Raw genomic sequence first — 20719 nt, 5'->3', positions numbered from 1 at the left:
TGCAGTGACAGTAGTGCTTGAAGAGCCAACCTGCCATCTAAATCTTCTAGTTGCTGAATCCAGCAGAATTCTAACTGCATTTCACAGCACTGGAGAAAAGAGAAATTACAATTGTATATGCCTCAAAATCCAGAGGACACTGATGTAACTCTAAAACCTGTCATGCAGCATGAATTGATTTAGTGACAGTCCATTCATCCCTCATTCTTTCTCTTTCATTCACAAAAACCTGGTGTGCTAAAAGATCTGTGTATGTGTGTGTGCTGCTCAGCAGAGAGGAGGACAAACAGACAACAGTGCCATGGGTATGATGGGTAACAGAAACCGTAGCTGCCTTGTCTGTTACTGCATTGCAGGATCTGGACATGTGAATACTTATAGCTGTAACTGAAGTCTGCAGGTGTGAATACTACAAAAAAGCCACAGTGTGATGCTGCAAAGCAGAAACGTCTGCTAAATGGAACAAACATCCAACCTGATGAACAAAACATAACAGATGTACTATAGCAAAACAAATTTATTCAGTAAAATCAGAGGTTTTATATGCACATGATCAGTGGCTGCATTAAGTCCACAGAAGATAAGTCAACATTGCTTAAGAAACTAGTATCATTCTTAAGTTCCATTAAAATACAGCAAAAAATAATCTACCTGTTTTTGGTCAAAAAACTAAAAGACATAGAAAAATCTTTTTGCCACAAAGGAAAAAGCAAATCAAAATTTAAAAACCAAAACCACTCCTGCAGCCTAACAAACTTCTAAATGGCTTTCTGGACCATGAATCCAATCAGCAGATATAATAAACAAATGCTTCTTGGCTTTAACTGAATTCCAATAGATACTGATTGTGGTAAAATGGAGATTCAAAGTAGGAAAGTAAGTGGAGTAAGGTGGACCTCTATGCAATTTCTGATCAGTTAAAACACAGAGATTCCCTATATATACCCCCTTACTGTCAAGTAGGACATCAATAGTCACATGAAGGCACTTCCTCTGTGCAGAGTGGAATGTGGAACTCTATGCTTGGAGAAACTGGAACCATTCAGGTAGGAGGTGGACTTAGAGGCATGTGGCTTCATCTCCTTGAAATCAGGGGGTTTTCTAGTCCCAAAGGCAATCCAGCCCCTGGGATTGAAGCAGTTCCTCATCCCTGAATCCATGTATTTCATTTCATACAAACTTTAGTTATAGTTTTCTGTTAAGTAATCTCATTAATTCCAGTCTTGAGGTATACCTTAAAAGATCACTTAAGGAAACCTGTTTTCTGGGAAAATGTAGACAATTTCTTCCTATTCAAGGTCAAACTATGGCAAAGAACCAATAAATCTCCTCTTTCCCTACCTTTTGTCCCAACATTTTACAGATTAGGGTGGTCCATTCCATGGTCACTATGGAAGTAATCACCCACTACCAGTTTAGTTTCCTTTTAGAAACGTGCACCACAAAATACATCTCAAAGTTAATTAGATAACTGTGGATTTTTTTATTTCTGAGTGCTAGCTTTCAGGCAGTTGGACATATACGTTCTCATTTAAAATACCCCAAAATTGCATTCAATCAGAAACTAGAAGGAATTTTTCAATGAAGGAGAGGTTTTGACTCTAACACTAGATTTTAGCTTAGTTAAAACCAGATTTATGCTCCACTGTAGTAATGTTGAAAAGCAATCACACCCAATTCATAACCCAACTAAACTGAAGCACTGCAGTTTAAGCTACAGTAGTCCCTATGGGAAAAAAATCCAGTATTAGTCCTAGCCCTACAGCAGACCCATTAAAATCAGTAAACAAACTGCACTTGACCAGTCCTGTTCATTTCAATAGATTAATTTAGGTAGCTGTACTGTAATGCTGAACCAATTGAAACCAATAAAAGCACTTACCGTATTTTTCGTTCCATAAGACGCACCTTTCCATAAGACGCACCAATTTTTTAGGAGAAGAAAACAGGAAAATATAATCTGTTTTCTTTGCTCCATAAGACGCACAGACTTTCCACCCTCCTGTTTTGTGGGGGAAAAGTGCGTCTTATGGTGCGAAAAATACGGTAAATGAATTTTGAATTAGGTTTTAGGAAGCCATATTGCTTGCCTGCCAGGGGCTTGTATGTTGGTCTTAAAGTCACTTATATTCTAGCTGATCCACAAATGGAAGTGAAATTAACCAGTGATACAGCTTCTCAACAGAAGCTACTTCAGACCGCAAGTGGTGGCTCATGTCTGACTGCACTTACACAGAAAATCAGAAACAAAAATCTATCCTTGTACATGTCAAATTGCTATCAGAGAGAGAAAGCTACACTGGAACACTTTTCACTGAAATCCTAGCTTTCTATATGCAGGGACAGTTCATTTGCTATATGGAAACATTCACCTTGTAATATGAAATGTACCCATCCACCAATAATGGTATTACCCAAAGCTGTTACATTCGGAGAGCTCTCACTGTTAGAGCCAGCAGTGGTGACAGTTTTGGGATCACTGCCATTGCATTAGATCAACTGTATTCACAGAGAATCCACTGCCTCAGACACCCTATGCTTCCTAAAAAAAACCATGCAGCTACCTGTGCTCCTATGTAACTATGTACCTTCCATCTTCCTAGACAATTAAATGCAGCACCCACAGTGGAAGTAACCAGTTACCACTGAAACTGTTCATGAAACTGTTCATAACTGTATAGTCTGCACAGACAAAGCAAAAAAGTGGACAGTTTTGGAACATGTTGCACCCATGAGTCTGTCGAGGAATTATCTTCAGCTCTCCTTCCTTATGTTCTCCATCTCTTCATTTTGTTCTTGATGCTGCTTCCTAGTTTCAATCATAGTCTGAATCTAGCGGGTAAAGAAACAACATGAAAAGCAATGTGGAGACTCAGCAGAAACTTCTGCCACCTCTGACAACTAGTATAAGAAGGACGTCTAGCTTTCAGAAATGCTTTATGCACATTTAATGTCTAAGTGAACTTTAATGTCTCTTTCATACATGCAATTAACAGTGCAAGTTTTTGTTTTTGCATAAGCAGTGCCTCTTGGTGATGCTTGAGAAGCATTGTGTCTTAGGAACAGGGAAAAGGAAGTTTAGCTCCCTGCCCTTACAGTTTGGACAAAAAAAAAATCCCTCTCCAAGCTTTAAAGTCTTGCACTCTGGCCACAACTGCAGATGCAAAGGCAGCATACTTTGATGTTGTTAGGGGCCATTAATTTGTGCCTGAGTTACAACAACCCTAACAGGGTGTTCAAGGTACAGTATCTGAAAAATTGAAGGAGAAGTTTCACAACAGCAACCTCCTGCATGCCCCAAGAAGTTTCTATAGCCAATCAGGGATTTGAACCCAAGTCTCCTCAGTCCTAATTCTTCACTCTATGCACTCCATCACGTTAGTCCTCACAATTTACTTAGTTCACTCATATAGAACTCAGATGTATGATTTCCATAGATTTTTCTACACAAACACTGGTCAGACCTAGAGCTGCTTAGTTTCCGCAAGCTTGCAGTACCATATGCCTCCCAAACATGTTCTCTGACAAAAATCCCATGAGGAAAAACATATGTGAGGGGTGTGCACAAGGTGGTGCACTGCCTCTTTTCAGCCCTTCTAATATGCAAGTCCCTTAACCCTTCCCAACATGAGGAAAGGCAATTTGTCAGTGCTTTTTTTTTGGGGGGGGGGCAGTGGAATCCTCAGTGTCCTGGCAAGACCACATACCTGTTTCAACATAAACTCTAATGGATTCTCAGGCTTCTCATATACCAGGTTTTCAGTGATCTCCTGAGAAAGACAGGCATGATTATATTCGTCTCCTGAAGGCAAATAATGAAAAGATTCACAAGTATATTGCCACAGGCAAGGATAGTTCTACTTCTGTGACGGGAAGGCAGCACATATAAAGATGTATATTTACAAATACTGGCATAATATTTCATTTTATCTGCCTGGAAGCACTTCTGACATACAGCTAAACCCACTTTAACTCACAGCTGCAAATAACTCCCATTACTTGGAATTCTAATACAGTTCCACCTGACCCTGATTTGAATAACTGGAAGCTGCAAATAAAAGCACATCTCATAAAACATTCAGGGTTTAGATACAATACAGAAGCACATCAGGTTTATTTATATACCTCTCAACCACAAAGGTCCCTAGAGTGATTGATAGCCTTATAAAAATAACAGAAGAATTAAACAACTGACAAATAAAAGAGATCAGAAATAAACACAGGAAAAGTATATTCCCCTCCTCCCCATCACAGAAGAAAAAAAAAACACCAAAAAACAAAACAGCAATGGCAGAAGCAGCATACAGTTTCTGTTTGCATTAGCAACCTGTGAGCTTGGACATTTCTACTCTTTGGACAATTTTCCTTGAATTCATGATGAATCATGATTTACGAAGACCAGAACAAGCTTTAGGCTTATGTACTGCACTATATCCAGTCTTAAACTGAGTTAAAACTTATTCAGCCATATACTCTTAACCAACCAAAATAACAAGCTAAAATGAGCAAACAAATATAGAGCTCTGTACATTTCCAAATTATGGAGCCCACATTCTAGCTGTTATATGGCACAAATGAGGAAATGCCTTGCCTAGAGGTCCTCTGACATATGCAGGCTGTTCTCAACTGTGCTCATCTGTGTGGGTTTTGTACCTGAAGTATCACTGAACATGTTTCTGAAACTAAACAATTAAAACTGATTTTCCAGTTTAACAGTCTGAACAGCAATTACAGACACATGTTTAAACTGCAAAGTGCGGATTTACCAAATATTCTAAATTATCCCATAAAATCTAAAATTGTTTCTAAAAGCAGATGAAGAACGAAAACTTAAAATCACGGGGAAGAACACTTGAATTGACAGGAACAAAAAAAAAGGAAGCTGCTTAAGGATTATTTCCAAAATGAATGTCAGTTGTTGTGAATACTGGGCCTCATAACACAGGACTTTGTAGGGTCTGGCATTGCTGTTCTAAACAGGGATCCTGAAAGGAATCTCCTGAAAGTTGGAGAATTTCACCCTTGCCACAGACCTCCTGTGACCACAGCAGATAGGGGTCAGGGAACTTTTTTACCTTTTACCCCCCCAAAAATGTATATAAGCCAACATTACCCCCTTGATTTGAAAGGAAGGAAATGATACACTACTGTATTTGATGAAGCCACCCTTTTTCCCACAATTCAAGCCTTGCCTGTTCTTTTCATAGTTTTGAGTCAGTCTCTCTCTCACACACACACACATCCACCCTTCCTCCACCCTTTCTTCCCACCTTAATTCAAGCTTTGTCTGTTCTTTTCAGTTTTGAGTCTCTCTCTCTCTCTCACCCACACACATCCACCTACCCTCCCTCCACCCTTTCTTCCCACCTTAATTCAAGCTTTGCCTGTTTTTTTCAGTTCTCAGTCTCTCTCTCTCTCTCTCTCTCTCTCTCACACACACACACACACACACCCTCCTTTTTCCTGCCTTAATTCAAGTCTTGCCTGTTCTTTTCATAGTTTTGAGTCTCTCTCTGTGTCTCACACACACACACATGTCCTCCTTCCCTCCCTCCCCCTTTTCCTGCCTTAATTCAAGCCTTGCCTGTTCTTTTCATAGTTTGAGTCAGTCAGTCTCTCTCTCTCACACACACACACACATCCACCCACCCTCCATCAATCCATTTAAATAAGCTTGATGAAACCTTTGGTCTCTCGCACCTTCCTTCCCCTCGTTAACTTGATCCTTTCCCTCCTGCTGCTTGCTTGCAGTCATTTCTGGAGGAAGCAGCCATTCAGAAGCCCCAGATTGATTGATTGCCCAGGGCTAATCCACAGCTGTAGCCAATCAATCAGGCTTATCTCCGATTTCTGAAAGAATGTAGGATTTACAAATGCCCTGCTGCAACCAAGGAAGCAACAGGGAGAGGTGGCTTACAATTTGAGGTTTGGCTTCAGGGGGTGGGGGGGAGGGAGGGGGTAGCACTCTGTTCATTATCCCCAGGATTTTCACTTTTACCCCATTTGGGGTAATTTACCCCTGTTCCCTGACCATTGAAATAAGACATCTTCATCCCAATATCAGAAGTCAGACACCCCAAGACACAAAAAATCTACAAGGTGTTTTGAATACTCCCAAAAAAAGATTGGGATTAAACTCTTGAGGGATCCACTAAACAACTATACATATAGGAAAGTTGTTTAATTAACTCAGCTCATCCATTGTTCAAGTGAAAGAACCCACAAAAAGCAAAGAAAAGGGGGATAGATCACCTGAAAAATCTGCAGAACATTATGCTTCTCCATGTATCTAAGTGAAACCTCAAAGGGGTCTTGATACACCATCGGCATGGGTTCATCTAGAATTTCCTCAGAAGTAGTAGCTGTTGGTAGGGCAACTGGTTGCTCCACTGCTTGAGGTGCCACCTCTTCAGTCTTATGAGATCCTTCTTGCGACTGCACAAGGGTTTCCAGTGAGCGGACCAAACCACGTGGAAACTCAATTTTACTTTTTGTGAGTAAACTTCCAAGAGTTTCCACAGGTGGAGCAGGAGGAGAGGATTCTGATTCCTCATCCATTGACAATACCGTTTTGAGGAATTGGGATTTAGTTCCAGGGGAATCAGATGCGGAATCTGGCAGTTCAGAATGCCCCTGCATCTCTGTAACCAAAATCTGTTCTGATTGTAGCTACAATATAAATGAAGAAAAGAACAATTAAAAGCAGAAATGTGTACACATATTTCTTATACTTTCTTCAATATAGCTGTTTCTAACACTGTCCTCTCCCTTCCTCTTACCTGCCCAAGACTATCCTTTCTGTATGCCTACTCAGGAGTGTACCAACTAAATAGTATCAGATGCTGTGGGGAAAGAGAGCCAGAATTTTGTTTGTTTGTTTGTATTTTATACTGCCTGTCTGGCTGCCAAGGCCACTGTGGTCGGTTTACACAATTAAACAATATACTGTATCACTGAACAACAGTTAAAACAAAAAAAGCATAATAGTATAAAATCAAAATTAAAAACAGAAACACTAAAAAAACTAATAATAACTAAAATGATAAAAAAGCGAGGCGGCATGAATGATAATGTAAATGTTAAGAGCACCACTGTATTGGAATGCTAAAGGTATGTCTAAAAAACCATGTTAACAACCACTTAAAAGTTCAAGGGACCAGGTACATTTTGGGTGGGAGGCTGTTCCAAAGTTGGGGAGAGACCACCAAGAAGGCCCAATTTCTAGTCCTCACTTTCCAGGCCTCTTTCAGGATCAATATTTTCAACTGCCCAGCCTGGGAGGATCATGTAGGATGGGCAGAATGCATGCATATGCTTTGTTCATTAATCTATTCTAAATTGCTGATGAAGCTAATACTAGTATGCAAACTTTCATTTTCTAGGTACACTATCCAAAGAAGAGTTTTGATCTGTTGTAATGTGGCAGCAAGGTCTGTGTGCTATACTGGACTGTGTATTAGACTAACAGCAATGGCGAACCTATGGCACACATGCCACAACTGGCACGCAGAGCCCTTTCTGTGGGCACGCAAGCCGTAAGTCGCAGGATCACTAATACTCTCCCCCCCCCCGCAGCCAAAGCTGTGGAGGCGGCTGCAGCCGTGGTGCTGGCACTTTGACAGGTGGTGGACCAGGATATGGAGCAGCTGCCACTGTTGGTGGATCCAGAGACGGATCTTGAGGCACCTCCATGCTTGGGATTCTCCCTGCAACCACCACTTCCAGTTCTGCTGCCACAGCACGCTGGTCCCCCCCCCCCCCAGTTTGGGCACTCAGGCCCAAAAAAGTTCGCCATCACTGAACTAGCAGGTGGCTACATGGACAAATAACGGGGAGAAATGCTACAGGAGTAGGACAATTTGATTCATATTATTTTCTGTTGATTACATGACATACAAGCCTGTGAAAATCAGCTATTTATTATTATTATTATTATTATTATTATTATTATTATTATTATTATTATTATTATTATTATTATTATTATTATTATTATTATTATTATTATTATTATTATTATTATTAATTCGATTTATACCCCATCCATCTAGACAAAAATCTACTCTGGGCGGCTAACAATAAGACAATAAGACATAAAAGTAAAAGCCATATAATAAATAAAAACAACAGTGACAATATAATTCCAAATGGCAAAATCATTAGGTGATGACAGGAGGGAAAGCCTGCCTAAAAAAACAGGTATTAAGTTTACTCTTAGAAGCTAGGTATTGAAGCTGCAAATTCATTCATTCATTCTCTCTCTCTCTCTCTCATACACACACACACACACACACACACACACACACACACACACACACACACACACACAAACCCCACAATCTAGTAGCCATGCTACTATCTTGGATGGTTTCCATCAATAAAATAAACATAAAAAATAAACACAAAGAAAACCAAATCCAACAAACCTAAAAATCAAGATGGTGGCAATTGACAAAAAGATAGCAAAATATACAGTAATGGTCACAATAAGGGTAAGTTACCAACATTTATGAGGGGAGGATATCCTGGAATGCTTCCCTGAAAGATGCTCTTGCAGGGCAGTTTCAGGCTCACTATCAATTTTATGAATAATGTAAATGTCATGAATTGATTCTCAGGTGGGTGTGCTATAAAAACAAAATGCACCTACTTTTCTCTTCAGTATTGCTGTATACCTTCTTTATGCTAATATATGTAGACGTGTCAATCAACTATGATGTTTTTTAAGGAAGTGACAACCCTGCTAATACACCCTGTTTCGATGCCAGGGAAGAGCCTATAGCAGTTATTTAGTATGTGTGGGATGCTGGTTTGGGAAATAAGAACTCTGAGAATAGAACTGCTCCTGTTTTCATCTGTGAGAAGTCAGAAGCCATCTGTCTTGGTGCAGATATTTTATGTATAAATTCAATATGCATATATGCATAAACTGTTCTTATTGTCTACTACCTGATTTTGATTTTTTTAAAAAATCTGTTCAGCTCTTCTGAGGAAATAACAAAGATGCACAGGAAAAACACTGCATGCACACAATACTTTTAAAAAATATCCAAGTACCCTTAGGTCTCTAAAAAATAAGGCTACACTTTCTAGGAACTATGTCTCAGCAAATGTACATAGGTTTATATTGTACTTAACACTTGCAATATGACTGGAGAAACACATAGATGGATTCAGAAATCATGAGATATTTGAAACCACAGATGTTTGCAACCATTTTAAAAAGGCAGCCTAATTTGTTAAAAAAGCAGAAAAAAATGGCTGTAATGGGTGAGTATTCAAATTTCTTTTATGAGGATCACACAACCTTCACAAAACTTGCGAACTGAACCAAATTATACCTATTCTTCCCTGCCACTACTAATTGTTGAATCACTACCCCACTTAATGACCAAGTTCATTGAGTTACTTGGACCAGCCATTCACTTACCCTTAGTGAAGGAATTGCTCCCCCTTCCCCCCCCCCGCCTGCAAAGCCCTGTTGCTGGATCAAAAAGGTTCAGCTTGGACACAGGATCAGGGTTGGGCAAGTTCACAATTGCATGTACATCATATGATTGCCAGGATATAGCTACATTGGACTGTGTCATAAGCAGTCTAAAATGAGAACTACAGTATTTCTCTGTCAGACTGCACACTAAGAGTCTCCTTTTTAGTCTCATCCATTCCTTGTAATTATGTGGAGAGATCTTTCTGGTGGTGCTACAGGATTCTGAAGCTCATTCAGTTGTTCACAGCAAGGTAGCATGTAGAGGAGCACAGTGGCACCTATTATATAGTGACTCTCTCTGCTATTAAACACACTTCAACATTTTTTATCCTGCATGTTGAAGACTTACCTATTTTTGAAAACCTTAGTGGGCAGTTTCAGTCGTAACATGATTGTACAAGTAATGTAAATGTCATGTTTTCTTAGATATTATCGTTGCAAACCACTTTGAAAAACTTAAGACATAAACTGTTTGTAGATATTTATCAACAGTTGGTTGGCTTCAGACTGAGAGTAAAAGGACACCCACTGAAACCAATGGAACATAAGTTAGCCATCATTAACTCTCAGTAAATCATTTCTAAGTACTGTACAGTATAACAAGAAATGTGGTCCTGGGCAGAGCTGTGTGGATACACTGGATTGCCAGACAGATGAACAAGTGGGTTTTAAATCAAATCAAAGCCTGAACTATCTCTGGAGGCAAAAAGGATGAAACGGAGTCTGTCCTGCTTTGGGCACATCATGAGAAGATAGGATTTTCTGGAAAAGACAATAATGCTAGGAAAGGTGGAAGGCAGCGGGAAAAGAGGGAAGGAAGCCCAAATAGGAGATGAGCTGACTCCCTAACAGAAGGGAATTTCTGTAAAGGAAACCTGAAAAGGACTGCTGGAATCAGTGGTTGCGGAAATTATTATATGTAACCCCCTTTCCCCACTTCCTCCAAAGGGCTGAGCGGGGACTTGGAGTGACAGCGGTTGCGAGACAATGAGATCCACCACGGAGCAGAGAGATCCTAAACAGGATGTGTGTATCGGAGATGGGGGCAGGCAGGAGTACTATTATTATTAAGTATTACTAAGTGTATTAACGATCCTTTTACAGCGCTCGCCTCTCCCTCAAGTGTTCCCTCGCTGCCCCTCCATTTTCCCGGGGTTCGGGCGGGCTCTCCCATCCCTCACCTGCTCCTCGAGGGAGCCCTCCGGCTCCTGCTCCGGCCCCTGCTCGGCCATCTTGGAGCCAAGGGTCGTTTCATCTCCCACCCCCGTCCGACAAGGTATTTTGCTGCTCGGCTCGTTCCGTACAGTTTGTTATTGCGTGAGGTACTGCGTAGGGACGGAACGCCGTCGTTGCCATGGGAACGCCCCCCCCCAAGCTCTCCGTCTCCTCGCCTCCCGCGTTGTTGGTCGAGCGGGAGAGAGAAAGAGGCGGGGAAGGAAAGCTTTTTGGGGTGTTTTAAGTAAGGTGATTTAACGACCGGGCAGATGGCGCCGCGAGCGGACATGTTCCTTGCGGGCGGAAGTGTTCCGTTACGACACTTTTGGTTGATTTAGAGCCGTGGTATCCTCTCCCCACCCACATCTCCAAGGAGCGACCCTTTGTTTCAGAATCATAGGCCTTTCCCCAAAATTTCCTCGCTCGAATCGTACGGGAAAATGTTCTAAACATTACATTTTCTTTAGAATATTATGTACGCCGCCCTGGGGCCGCCTAGTTGAAACGGCGGAATAGATTTCAAATAAAACAAATTAGTTTTAGCGGTATTTACGTAGTTATGAAATACAACGCCTATATACTTAGGTGATGGCTAACTATATACTCAGCATGTTCAATGGGATCTCTTTCAAGATAACTAGTTGCCGCGCAGTCGTGTGCGTATCCCCAAGAGAGGCGAGGTCCTATTAAATTCAATGGGATTTTCTCCCATGTAAGTGGATTGTATATCAGATTGCAGCCTGAGCCTTCTAAACTCAGTAGATGTGGGGTAAATACGACATTAAAAGTTATCTTTAAAAGGAAACGCTAGCAAAATTCCACATCATTTAAGCCTCGGCTAGAACTTTTAAGAAATTATTTGTAAAATATATTGATCTCAGCTTTGAGCTTTTTTTTAGGTGTATCGTATATAGAAGAATAGATGCTTGTGAACTGAGACACAAAAGAGAAAGCAAACACAGGCATTGTAAATACCCTGAGATAATACTGAAGGGTTGGCATTTCAAGCCATGGGCAATCTGGCATAGAATAAGAGAGGAAGAAATCCCTAAAATGGTAAGCGCTTGGACCGTGGAAATGGGGTAGGCAACTGATTTCTGAAAGTAGACAATATGATGGGATTCTTGCTTTCAAAATAGTCAAATCTCCCAGCTGTATCTAGGAGTGACAAAACAGCAAAATAATAATAATAAAATAAATTTAAAATTTAAATATTTTTTTTAAATTGGAGAGAACAATTCTGAGTTGTTGTTTCAGCTGCAAGAATACAATATTTATGCAATGTTACAATGTCCAGTACATCAGCGATTTAGCATCCACCTAAAGACAAGTACTGTATTTTATTGCATGTTATCACGTTGTATAGCGTGCAATAAGTACTTGTTTACTTAGAAGTACATCACTTTAAATTCAACTAGTTTCAGAGCAGAATAATCTGGATTATCAGATTGAATCCTAGAGTCCACTGTGTTCATTTTGGAACAGGATAATCTGGATTATGGTACTATAGTTTGTACAGGACAAAGGCTAGTAATATTTTAGCTGTTGTGGATCTTCCCTTACTGTTAAGGATTTAAGCAATATACATAGAAAAATTAATTGTTGGAATATGTTAAAGCTAGTTTTTTTTTTTAAAAATCTGATTATCTTAATGCTGCATTAATAAAACAATTCCAAGCAGAAGAAGTGGGGAGTGAGATGGTAGAGGAAGCAGGGAGACAAAGGAGTTTGTCTAGTTATGTGCTACCTGTCTCTTCACTGTAATCTAAATTCTCCATTTTCTGGAATTGTAGGTACATTTGCTACCTGCTTATAATGTATGTTGCTGTGAAAATTGTTAAAAGCATACTTCACAAACCAATCCAGTATCCAAAGTGGGTGGACAACCACCAGAGGTCTGAGAGCTGCATACGTTCGCCCTTGGGCCATGGAGAGCCATTCCATTGTACAGTCTCTGAAATAGCCTCTCCATGCCCTCTAGTGGCCAAATATTTTGTTTAAAAATTACCTTCCCCCCATCCCGCAAAAAAGAGGAGTGTTTATGGGCCCCAAAGCTGAGTCTATAGTAAGAATGGAGAACCTATGATCATCTAGATATTATTGGTCTGGAATACTCATCAGCCCTAGTCAATACTGTATGGCTAATGGTGAGGGGTTGATGGGATCTGCAGCTGAAGATCTGGAGTGTCATACTATGCTCATTTCTAATTTTAAAACTAGGATTGCAAGAGAAGAAAATAGGGAATGAGATATTTTCTTTGTTCATAAATATATTTTTTTCACCAAGAAGAAGAGTAAGCATTGGGTCAGTGTTGATTCCCTTTTTACTTTACAGGGCATAGATAAACAGATTTGTTGAGTTTCATTGAAAGAGGGCAGAAAGAATCATGAGTTAAAAGCACAGCTTTGCACAGTAAAAACCAATTGTCTGAAGTAGCTTTTTTCATAGTTATGCTCAGTGGGAGATCAGGGACAGAATACAAAAGACTGGAGTAGCTCTTTATATGAAAATTGAAAGGCATAGCATTTTATATATGAAGGCAGGCAAACATAGGTTTATGCCCTATAAACTGCAAAGAAGAAAAGTCTGATATAAAACAGTATTTCCAAGTTGCTTTTTAGAGGTCTGTCATCCCATTTTTAATGGACTCCCTTTATGATACTAAGCCTGTGTCCATAAAAATGTCTCTTGAAGATATGATTAACTCTAATTATTAATCATAACTAGACCCATTACTGTATATATCAATAGGACTGGATAAGTCAATACAGTGTAAATTCCATTGATTCAGTGGGTCTGCTCTAAATGGAACTAGCAATGGACCACTGTATTTCACACAAGCATGCCTTTTATGGTTTTGTATTTGCTTTTGCACGACAAGTTAGCAAATCCATCTCTTAGGTTACAACCCTATACCAATTTATGTATAAGCAAGGAGTCAACAAGATTCACATCTAAGATTTAAATCACAGGTTATGTAGTGGCAATATTTTGCCATCTATCCGTGAATAGAAGATCCAGTTTTCAGAGGTGGCAGTGAATTCATACTCTTGAACATGCTTAAAATACTTCCATATCTATCCCTTGCATAAATAACAGACATCATCTTCATTATCATTGGACTTGTAGGAAATTTATCAGAATTGAAGAACATCCAGCTCTGAGCACATCACAAAGCAGTAATAATGGATAGATTCTCTGAAGTTTCTGTTGTTTGGGTCTGTGCATAATTAGCTAGGAATCGTGCCTTGTTTCTGTCTTAACCAAGAACCAGTCACCTACAGCAGTCATATTCTGTCACCTTTACTTTGAAGTCATGAAAGGAAACATAAGCCTCCAGATGTTAGAAAATCAAAGCTTGGACAGTCTCATCATGGGTGACATTTCTGTGGCTAGTTCATTTCATGTCTCAATAGTTATTTCTTTCGTAATTTGTGCTTTTGAATGGGCCTGTTTCATGTGAGTGTGTTTAAAGTGCCCAGCTACACAGTGGGTCCTGTAATGGAATATTCCGTTACAGGCCCTTTTATTCCTCCACACACACATCTACATAGATGTCTGATTGTGTTTAGAGGCTCATTGCAGTTTATTTCATTTTATATTTTTAAACATACAGCATGGACCATAGTGCAAGCGCTAACACAGGATGAAGGCAGAGAGGAGTGGATTTCTGGGAAGTTACTGTGTTTTTGCATTTGCTGTTAACTGCATGCCTTCTAGTCAATTCTGACTTATGGAAACCCTTTCCAGAGTTTTCTATGTACTGAGTACTCAGAGTTGATTTACCATTCCCTTTTCTAGGGGTGCCCCGGGACTGTGCAACTTTCTCAAGGCTACAAAGACTGGCTCTACTCATAGGATGCACAGTGGGGTGTTGAACTCCTAACCCATAGCTTTACAGTCAGATACCTTACATGCTGTTATTTTCTGCACATTGTGGAAATCTCCTACCCCATACCCCAAAACAGTTTTGTTTTCAGGCTGGAATGATTGCCAGTAGCTCTGCTGAACAATACTGACCACAAGTTGCAGCTGACCTTTAGGAAGAGCAAAAGAAAAAGGATAGACAAAGCAAAGCAAAACATAGCCCAAAGCTATGCCATCACTTACCACACTCATAGCATTCAAAAATGCCAAGACTGTTCATGCATCAATGCATATGCATTCTCTCAGGACTAAAACAGCATTCACATTGTGTGAAGACAGCCCAGGTGACATCAGAAATGCCACTGACTTCAACATTATTTCAGTTTGGACAAGCTGCCTTTTGTGATATTTGCAGCAAATACAATGCATTGGTGCACATCTGGAAAGAGGGTGATAACTCCATTGTTAAGAAACAGCAGGAGAGCATCACCTTTGCAACATACGGAATTCAAATATGGATTCTCCCACAGGTTATTGATTGTTGTTGATAGGAAAAGAGCGGGATGAGAGCAGAGCCTGAAAAAGATCCTTTTAAAAAGTATGAGTACAACTCCTAGAATTCCCCCAGCCAACATGGCCAATACTTCTAGATGACTCTAGACTCTACTTCTCTCTGAATCCTCACAGAATTCTCTTTGTAGTATGGAATTGTTTGGTTTTGTCGATCCCATGCTTCTCTATAAACCTGTAGTCTGTCAAAGACTAATCTAAGTAAGGTGGATCCAGATGTGGTCAGTTTGGATAAGCAAAATTCAAGGCTCCTTCAAACATTGCTCTTTTCCATTCCTTTTTGGAAGCCAATAAGGAAAGGAAAAACTAAAAATAAGATGCTTGTTGCCAGGAAGGAGTTGGAAAGTAGGGAAAATCCCTGCTGAGTGTTAAGGACAGGTCTAGGCAGAGGTAAAAGGGCAGAAAACACAAAGCTGGCAGTGGGTTAGCAAAAAGAGAGAGGGGAGGATGAATGGAACATCTTTTAACTCATGAAAATTCCCTTTTGTTTCACTATCAACCTAGTCCGGTAAACTGCCGTCCCCAAACATCTTCTCAAGTTATACTGCACTGTTTGGTGTTTGTAACACAGTTTTTCTACAAAGGTAAAAGACAGCGGAGAAACAAAGAAACAGTATTGACACGAGCAAGGTCATGCCTGAAACATCACAAAGATTTTAAGATGCTCTTCACATTTCACATCATCAGTCCACAGATGATTATCTTCTCATATGCTGTTTGTCTTTTTGCTGGAGTGTGTGCTTGCTGGGAATGACGTTAGTTGTAGTCGAGGGATTAGATTGGAGGAGGCTGTTCTACAAGACTACCTGAGAATGCCTGCTCTGTTGGAAGTAGTCCTCTAGGCAGAATTTCCAAGAATTGCCCCTGGCCAGGAATATGGCTCTCCTATCCCGGGATGTTGTCTAGTAAAAGCTGTAGACTGTAGGCCCAACAGCACTAGCTATTATGGCTGGGCGCCTGCCCAGCAAGACCCATGCCTTAACAGAAGAGTTATTATTGGCTGGAATGGTGACTGAGGGCTTAGCAAAATGTCATAATGCTTGTGATTTTTGTTATCAGTTTTAGCACAGTATGAATTGATTTAAAAATACCTGCCTACACAACATACAGCTATGCATATATATATATTTTTTTTTTGTGGTTGGAAAGTGAATTGTTTTAAACACTCACAAGGGAGTTGTTTATATTAGATCAATTCTGGCCACACTTTTTAAACTTATTTTAGCATATGCAAATGCCTGTGTCAGAGTAAATAGTGTATGTGGGTTTGCTGAAACGGGTGCTACGTGCAAGGGGTTTTGGACGCCAGGATACTGTACCCTGCAGTACAAACACTGCTTCCCCCCGCCCCCGATCTGTTTGTTTTATTGCTGCTATAACAGTTCTAAACTTATTAAAAATTAAATATTAAAAAACCTCTAGGAGGCTGGGCGTAGGCTGTTGTTTCCGGGTGCAGTTTCTGTGAGGACGCTCACATCAACATGTAACATTATATCGATTCTAAAGAAACCCGAACCAGCTCCTGATTTAATTAATTCATCAGTATGGTTGTGCCCTAATTGTCGAAGAGAAGAAGAAAAGATGACGCACACTGGCAACAGAAACAGAATAGAGCAGTGATTGCCAGTCTTGGGTCACCCAAGTGTTCTTGGACTGCAACTCTCAGAAACCCCAGCTGGTAGCAAATGCTTCTGAGAATTGCAGTCCAAGAACACCTGGGTGACCCAAGGTTGGGAAAAACAGGAATACGTACAGTATCCTGAGAGATTCTCATTGCTCCATTTACAAATGCTGGCCAGTGCTTCTACTGCATCTGAGTGTTGTTGATGAGGGCGTGCAGAGAAAGATACAGGGTACAAATAGTTCTATCCCTGTAATGTCTGACAACATCTGAAGCCTTTGGCAGGTGCTTCACTCTGTCTCTTGATGGAGCCAGCTCTGCTCACCAATTTGTTGATGCTGTCATCTGATAACAAAGGGAACAATAAAGACTCCTTGTTCCCTGCCTCTTTAAAAGTTTCCCCACCCTAATGGTATACTACTGCAAGGATGAGCAAACTTCAGATCTTCATGGTCTACTTTGTTTTCCAGTCTAATTTAAGAGGCAGACAGATATGCTTAGAATTGGGGAACAGAACATGTCTATGCATTTGTATTCAGTACCAGCTCACAGTCACACGAAAACATCCTCAACATCTTCGCCTCAGAAGTATAATTCAGTTTCTAAAACCCCTCTTGTTTATGAATGTGGGATGTCGCTCTTTTGTATCCACAATTCAAAACACCAGGAAATTGACCAATGCTGCATAATACTGTGCTCATATTGCCAGGAGAAAAAAAGGATGGCAAGCTTTACATAACAAAGTGGAGCCTTGATGTTGACAATACCAATGGCAGCAGTCAAGATTGTCTACAGCAGTGGACCCCAAACTTTTCTGAACCGCAGACCATTTGAGGGGACGGGGTCTTGTATGTGGGCGGGTGGGGCAACCCCCGCACTCACTGGTGGGCGTGGTGTACTCATGTGCATGCACAGGTGAGCAGGGCACTCTTGCAAGTGGGTGTGGTGGGTGCACAGGTGAGTGTGGTGTGCTCACGGGTGAGTGGGGAGCGTATGCGCAGGTGAGTGGGGCACACTCACTGGTGAGCATGGCATGCTCACACACATGCATGGATGGGTGGGGCACCCGTGCATGCGGGCGGGCGGGCCATGTGTGCATGTGGGTGTGCATGGAAGGAGTGTGTGCAGGAGGGCGGGAAATCTGTCTCTGCAGCCCGGTCCAGGGAAGGACACAGACCAGCACCGGGCCACGGACCAGGGGTTGGGGACTCATGGTCTACTCTACATGATATCCTCTTGTACTTGCTACCATTCACAAAGTGGCATCGCATTAGAGAAAATCCCAGAAGCTGACTCATTTTTTTTCATCAGTTGACCACTTCTCATCCAAATACAAAGTAATTGCAAGGGCTGTTTTTCAACAAGTGTGAACGGAACTAAGCAACAAGAACACAAACCAGGAATTTCTTGGAAGGGCCCATATTTGGCAGAATTTACCTCCCAACAGATATGAGGATCATTTAAATTTCTCATTGTGTTCTTTGAAATTCTTGCATTCCCCTCTCCCCCCCCCCAAGTTTCATTTGCACCTTCTTCTTTTTTGGGTGGTCTGTAGTAATTTCCCACTACCACATTCCCTTTGTTTTTCACCCCAAGTATATTTATCAGCTGCCTAGAGTGGTCTGGTAGTCCAGATAGGCGGGGTACAAATCAAATCAAATCAAATCAAATCAATCAATCAATCAATCAATCAATCAATCAATCAATCAATCAATCAATGTTCTCAATGGATCAGTCAAGCTCATCCTCCTATATTTCTGTAAAGAAAAACATAATTTTGACATATAGTGTGACTCCAACTCCCTTTGTGTTCTTTCTGACCAATTTATATCCTTAAATTCCTGTATTCCAGTCATAGGAGTCATCCCACCAAGTTTCACTTATCCCTATCAAGTTGAATTTACCCTCCTGAGCTAAGATTTCCAGTTCTTCTTATTTGTTTCCCATATTCCTGGCATTTGTGTTTAGATGCTGTGTGCTTTGTGGCCTGCTTTTCTTCATACATTTTTATGATTTTTTGTTTGTTTGTTTAATTGGATTTCTATCCTGCCCATCTAGACCAAAGGACTGCTATGGGTGGTTTACAAATTTAAAACCAATACAACCAATAAACATATACTGTATTATAGATCTAAGGTGCCAAAATTATAAGAAATTAAGATACGTCAGGAGGGAAAACCTGCCCAAATAGCCAGGTTCTAAGTTTATTCCTGAAAACACCCAGAGACAGAGCCAGACGGATCTCATAATGATGATTGGGACCCCTTAGAGCTGCTTGGTCTGTTCCTCTTATTGTGAATAAGCCTCCATCTAAATATATCTCTGAGAACACCCTCATCTTCCTCACCCTTCCTGTTCGATTTAAAGCCCTCTTGATGAAATTGTTCATGCTGAGGCCAAATACATTCTTCCCAGTCCTTGTGAGGAGCAACCATTGAAAGGAAGAGTACTCAACCGTCCAGGAAGAGTAGCCTGTGGTCCCAAAATCCAAATCCTTCACATCGGCACCACCCTCATAGCCAGTCATTCATCTGGAGTATTTTCCTTTCATTTTTTAATTCCTCTTCTGAGTACTGGTAGTAGAGCTGGAAGGGACCTTATGGATCATTGAGTGTAGCCCCTGCCAAGGAAAGCACAGTGGGGAATCAAATTCCCAACCTCTGGCTCCACAACCAGAGAACTCCCACTGAGGTATACTGTTGTTTGAAGGTTTCTAAATCATGTTTCAGTTACAAGGTATGACAGGTAATTTTAGGCAAATAAAACAAGACTTCTGTAGTTGATATGTCTGCTCTGTACTTCTTGAAAAAACATAGTACTAAAATAATGTTTTTAAATAAATCGGCATGATTCAGCCCATTATTTACTCATTCATTTAAGCATTTTTTTAATCCTACTCACCAGCCAAAAAGACTCCTGGACCAGCTTACAAAAGATCAATAATAAGACAAATCAGAAAGTTATTTCTAAGTCCCATTGATTTTAGTGGCATAGATTTAGGCATATGTATAATTCTTCCATTAAAATAAATAACATATAAAAAGGACTTATCTTTGGCTTGATTATGACAATTTTTTAAAGTGTGTTGTTTCTCAGATAGCATAGTCTGATTTCCCTAGGATTTCAGGGTAGAAGCCAGGAATAACAGTTCAGTATATTTTTGAAATTCCATGTGAATTTCCATTTGAACAACATTTTAAATGCTTTAAACAATTATTACACCACAGAATTTTTTCTGCTGCTGCTCCTCCTCTCATATGAATTTGAAATAGTATCAGTCTCTCTTTTATTTAATTAGATTGATGCATCTAGAACTGGAAACCAATATTTGACCAGCTAATTGACCAAGAATGTAATGCACACAGAAAACCGAAGTCTAGCGTTTGGAAAATCCCTTTTCCATGTTGATTCAATTTGCTGTGTTTATTCCTGCTTACCAGCAGAGAGCAGCAAATGTTCACAGCCTTCCAGTTACTAAGAGCTATCTTTGAAATAGACTGAAACTGACAAGAAGCATGTTCTTCCAGTTCCCTGTCTTGATTTTTTTTAATGTTTCTGTAGTTAAAGAGTTTGCTTGACACAGGGCAGTCTTTTACATTCAGCTTGCTATTCTAGTGGGCTTAAAGTCTTTCTTGAAGCACTATCAGAAATGTTCCATCTTATTTTTGTATGCCCGTTCACTGCTATTTGTCTTCTTAGAGCTTACACTACTTCTCTGTGTAAGAACGTCCCCATAAATATAGCAACCTGCATCCAGGAAAACAAAAACCCAGAATAGAAATCTGGCAAATTCATGGCTGACATTACAAAAATTTATTAACATAGAACCCAGGGGGCCAAATACAATTTTTCATCTCAGCTTGTTAAGTTTATTGTTAGTTGTGCACCATCAAGATACTTCCTTTATTATTATTATTATTATTATTATTATTATTATTATTATTATTATTATTAT

At 40.2% G+C, this 20719-nt stretch overlaps 1 protein-coding gene across 3 annotated transcripts in view; it reads right to left on the bottom strand.

Moving 5' to 3' along the window:
• Positions 1–499: 499 nt before the first annotated feature.
• TEX55 (testis expressed 55) overlaps positions 500–20719 on the bottom strand; it is a 55376-nt gene continuing 35156 nt past the window's right edge. The window contains exons 1-4 of one of the 3 annotated variants that reach the window (XM_020783811.3): positions 10672–11325; positions 6253–6669; positions 3708–3770; positions 500–2832 (exon numbers count right to left, since the gene is read on the bottom strand). In XM_020783811.3, coding sequence (XP_020639470.3) covers positions 2755–2832; positions 3708–3770; positions 6253–6669; positions 10672–10722 — 609 coding nt within the window. In that variant the 5' untranslated portion in view covers positions 10723–11325 and the 3' untranslated portion in view covers positions 500–2754. Of the gene's footprint in view, positions 2833–3707; positions 3803–6252; positions 6670–10671; positions 11326–20719 lie in introns of those variants that run through there. The other 2 variants (XM_020783812.3, XM_078389970.1) reach the window with 2 other exon arrangements.

This window comes from Pogona vitticeps, chromosome 3 (assembly GCF_051106095.1).
Source record: "Pogona vitticeps strain Pit_001003342236 chromosome 3, PviZW2.1, whole genome shotgun sequence".
NCBI classification, from domain to species: Eukaryota; Metazoa; Chordata; class Lepidosauria; order Squamata; family Agamidae; genus Pogona; species Pogona vitticeps.
The sequence above is the reverse complement of the archived record's forward strand: the minus strand, read 5'-3'. Positions and strand labels throughout refer to the sequence as shown.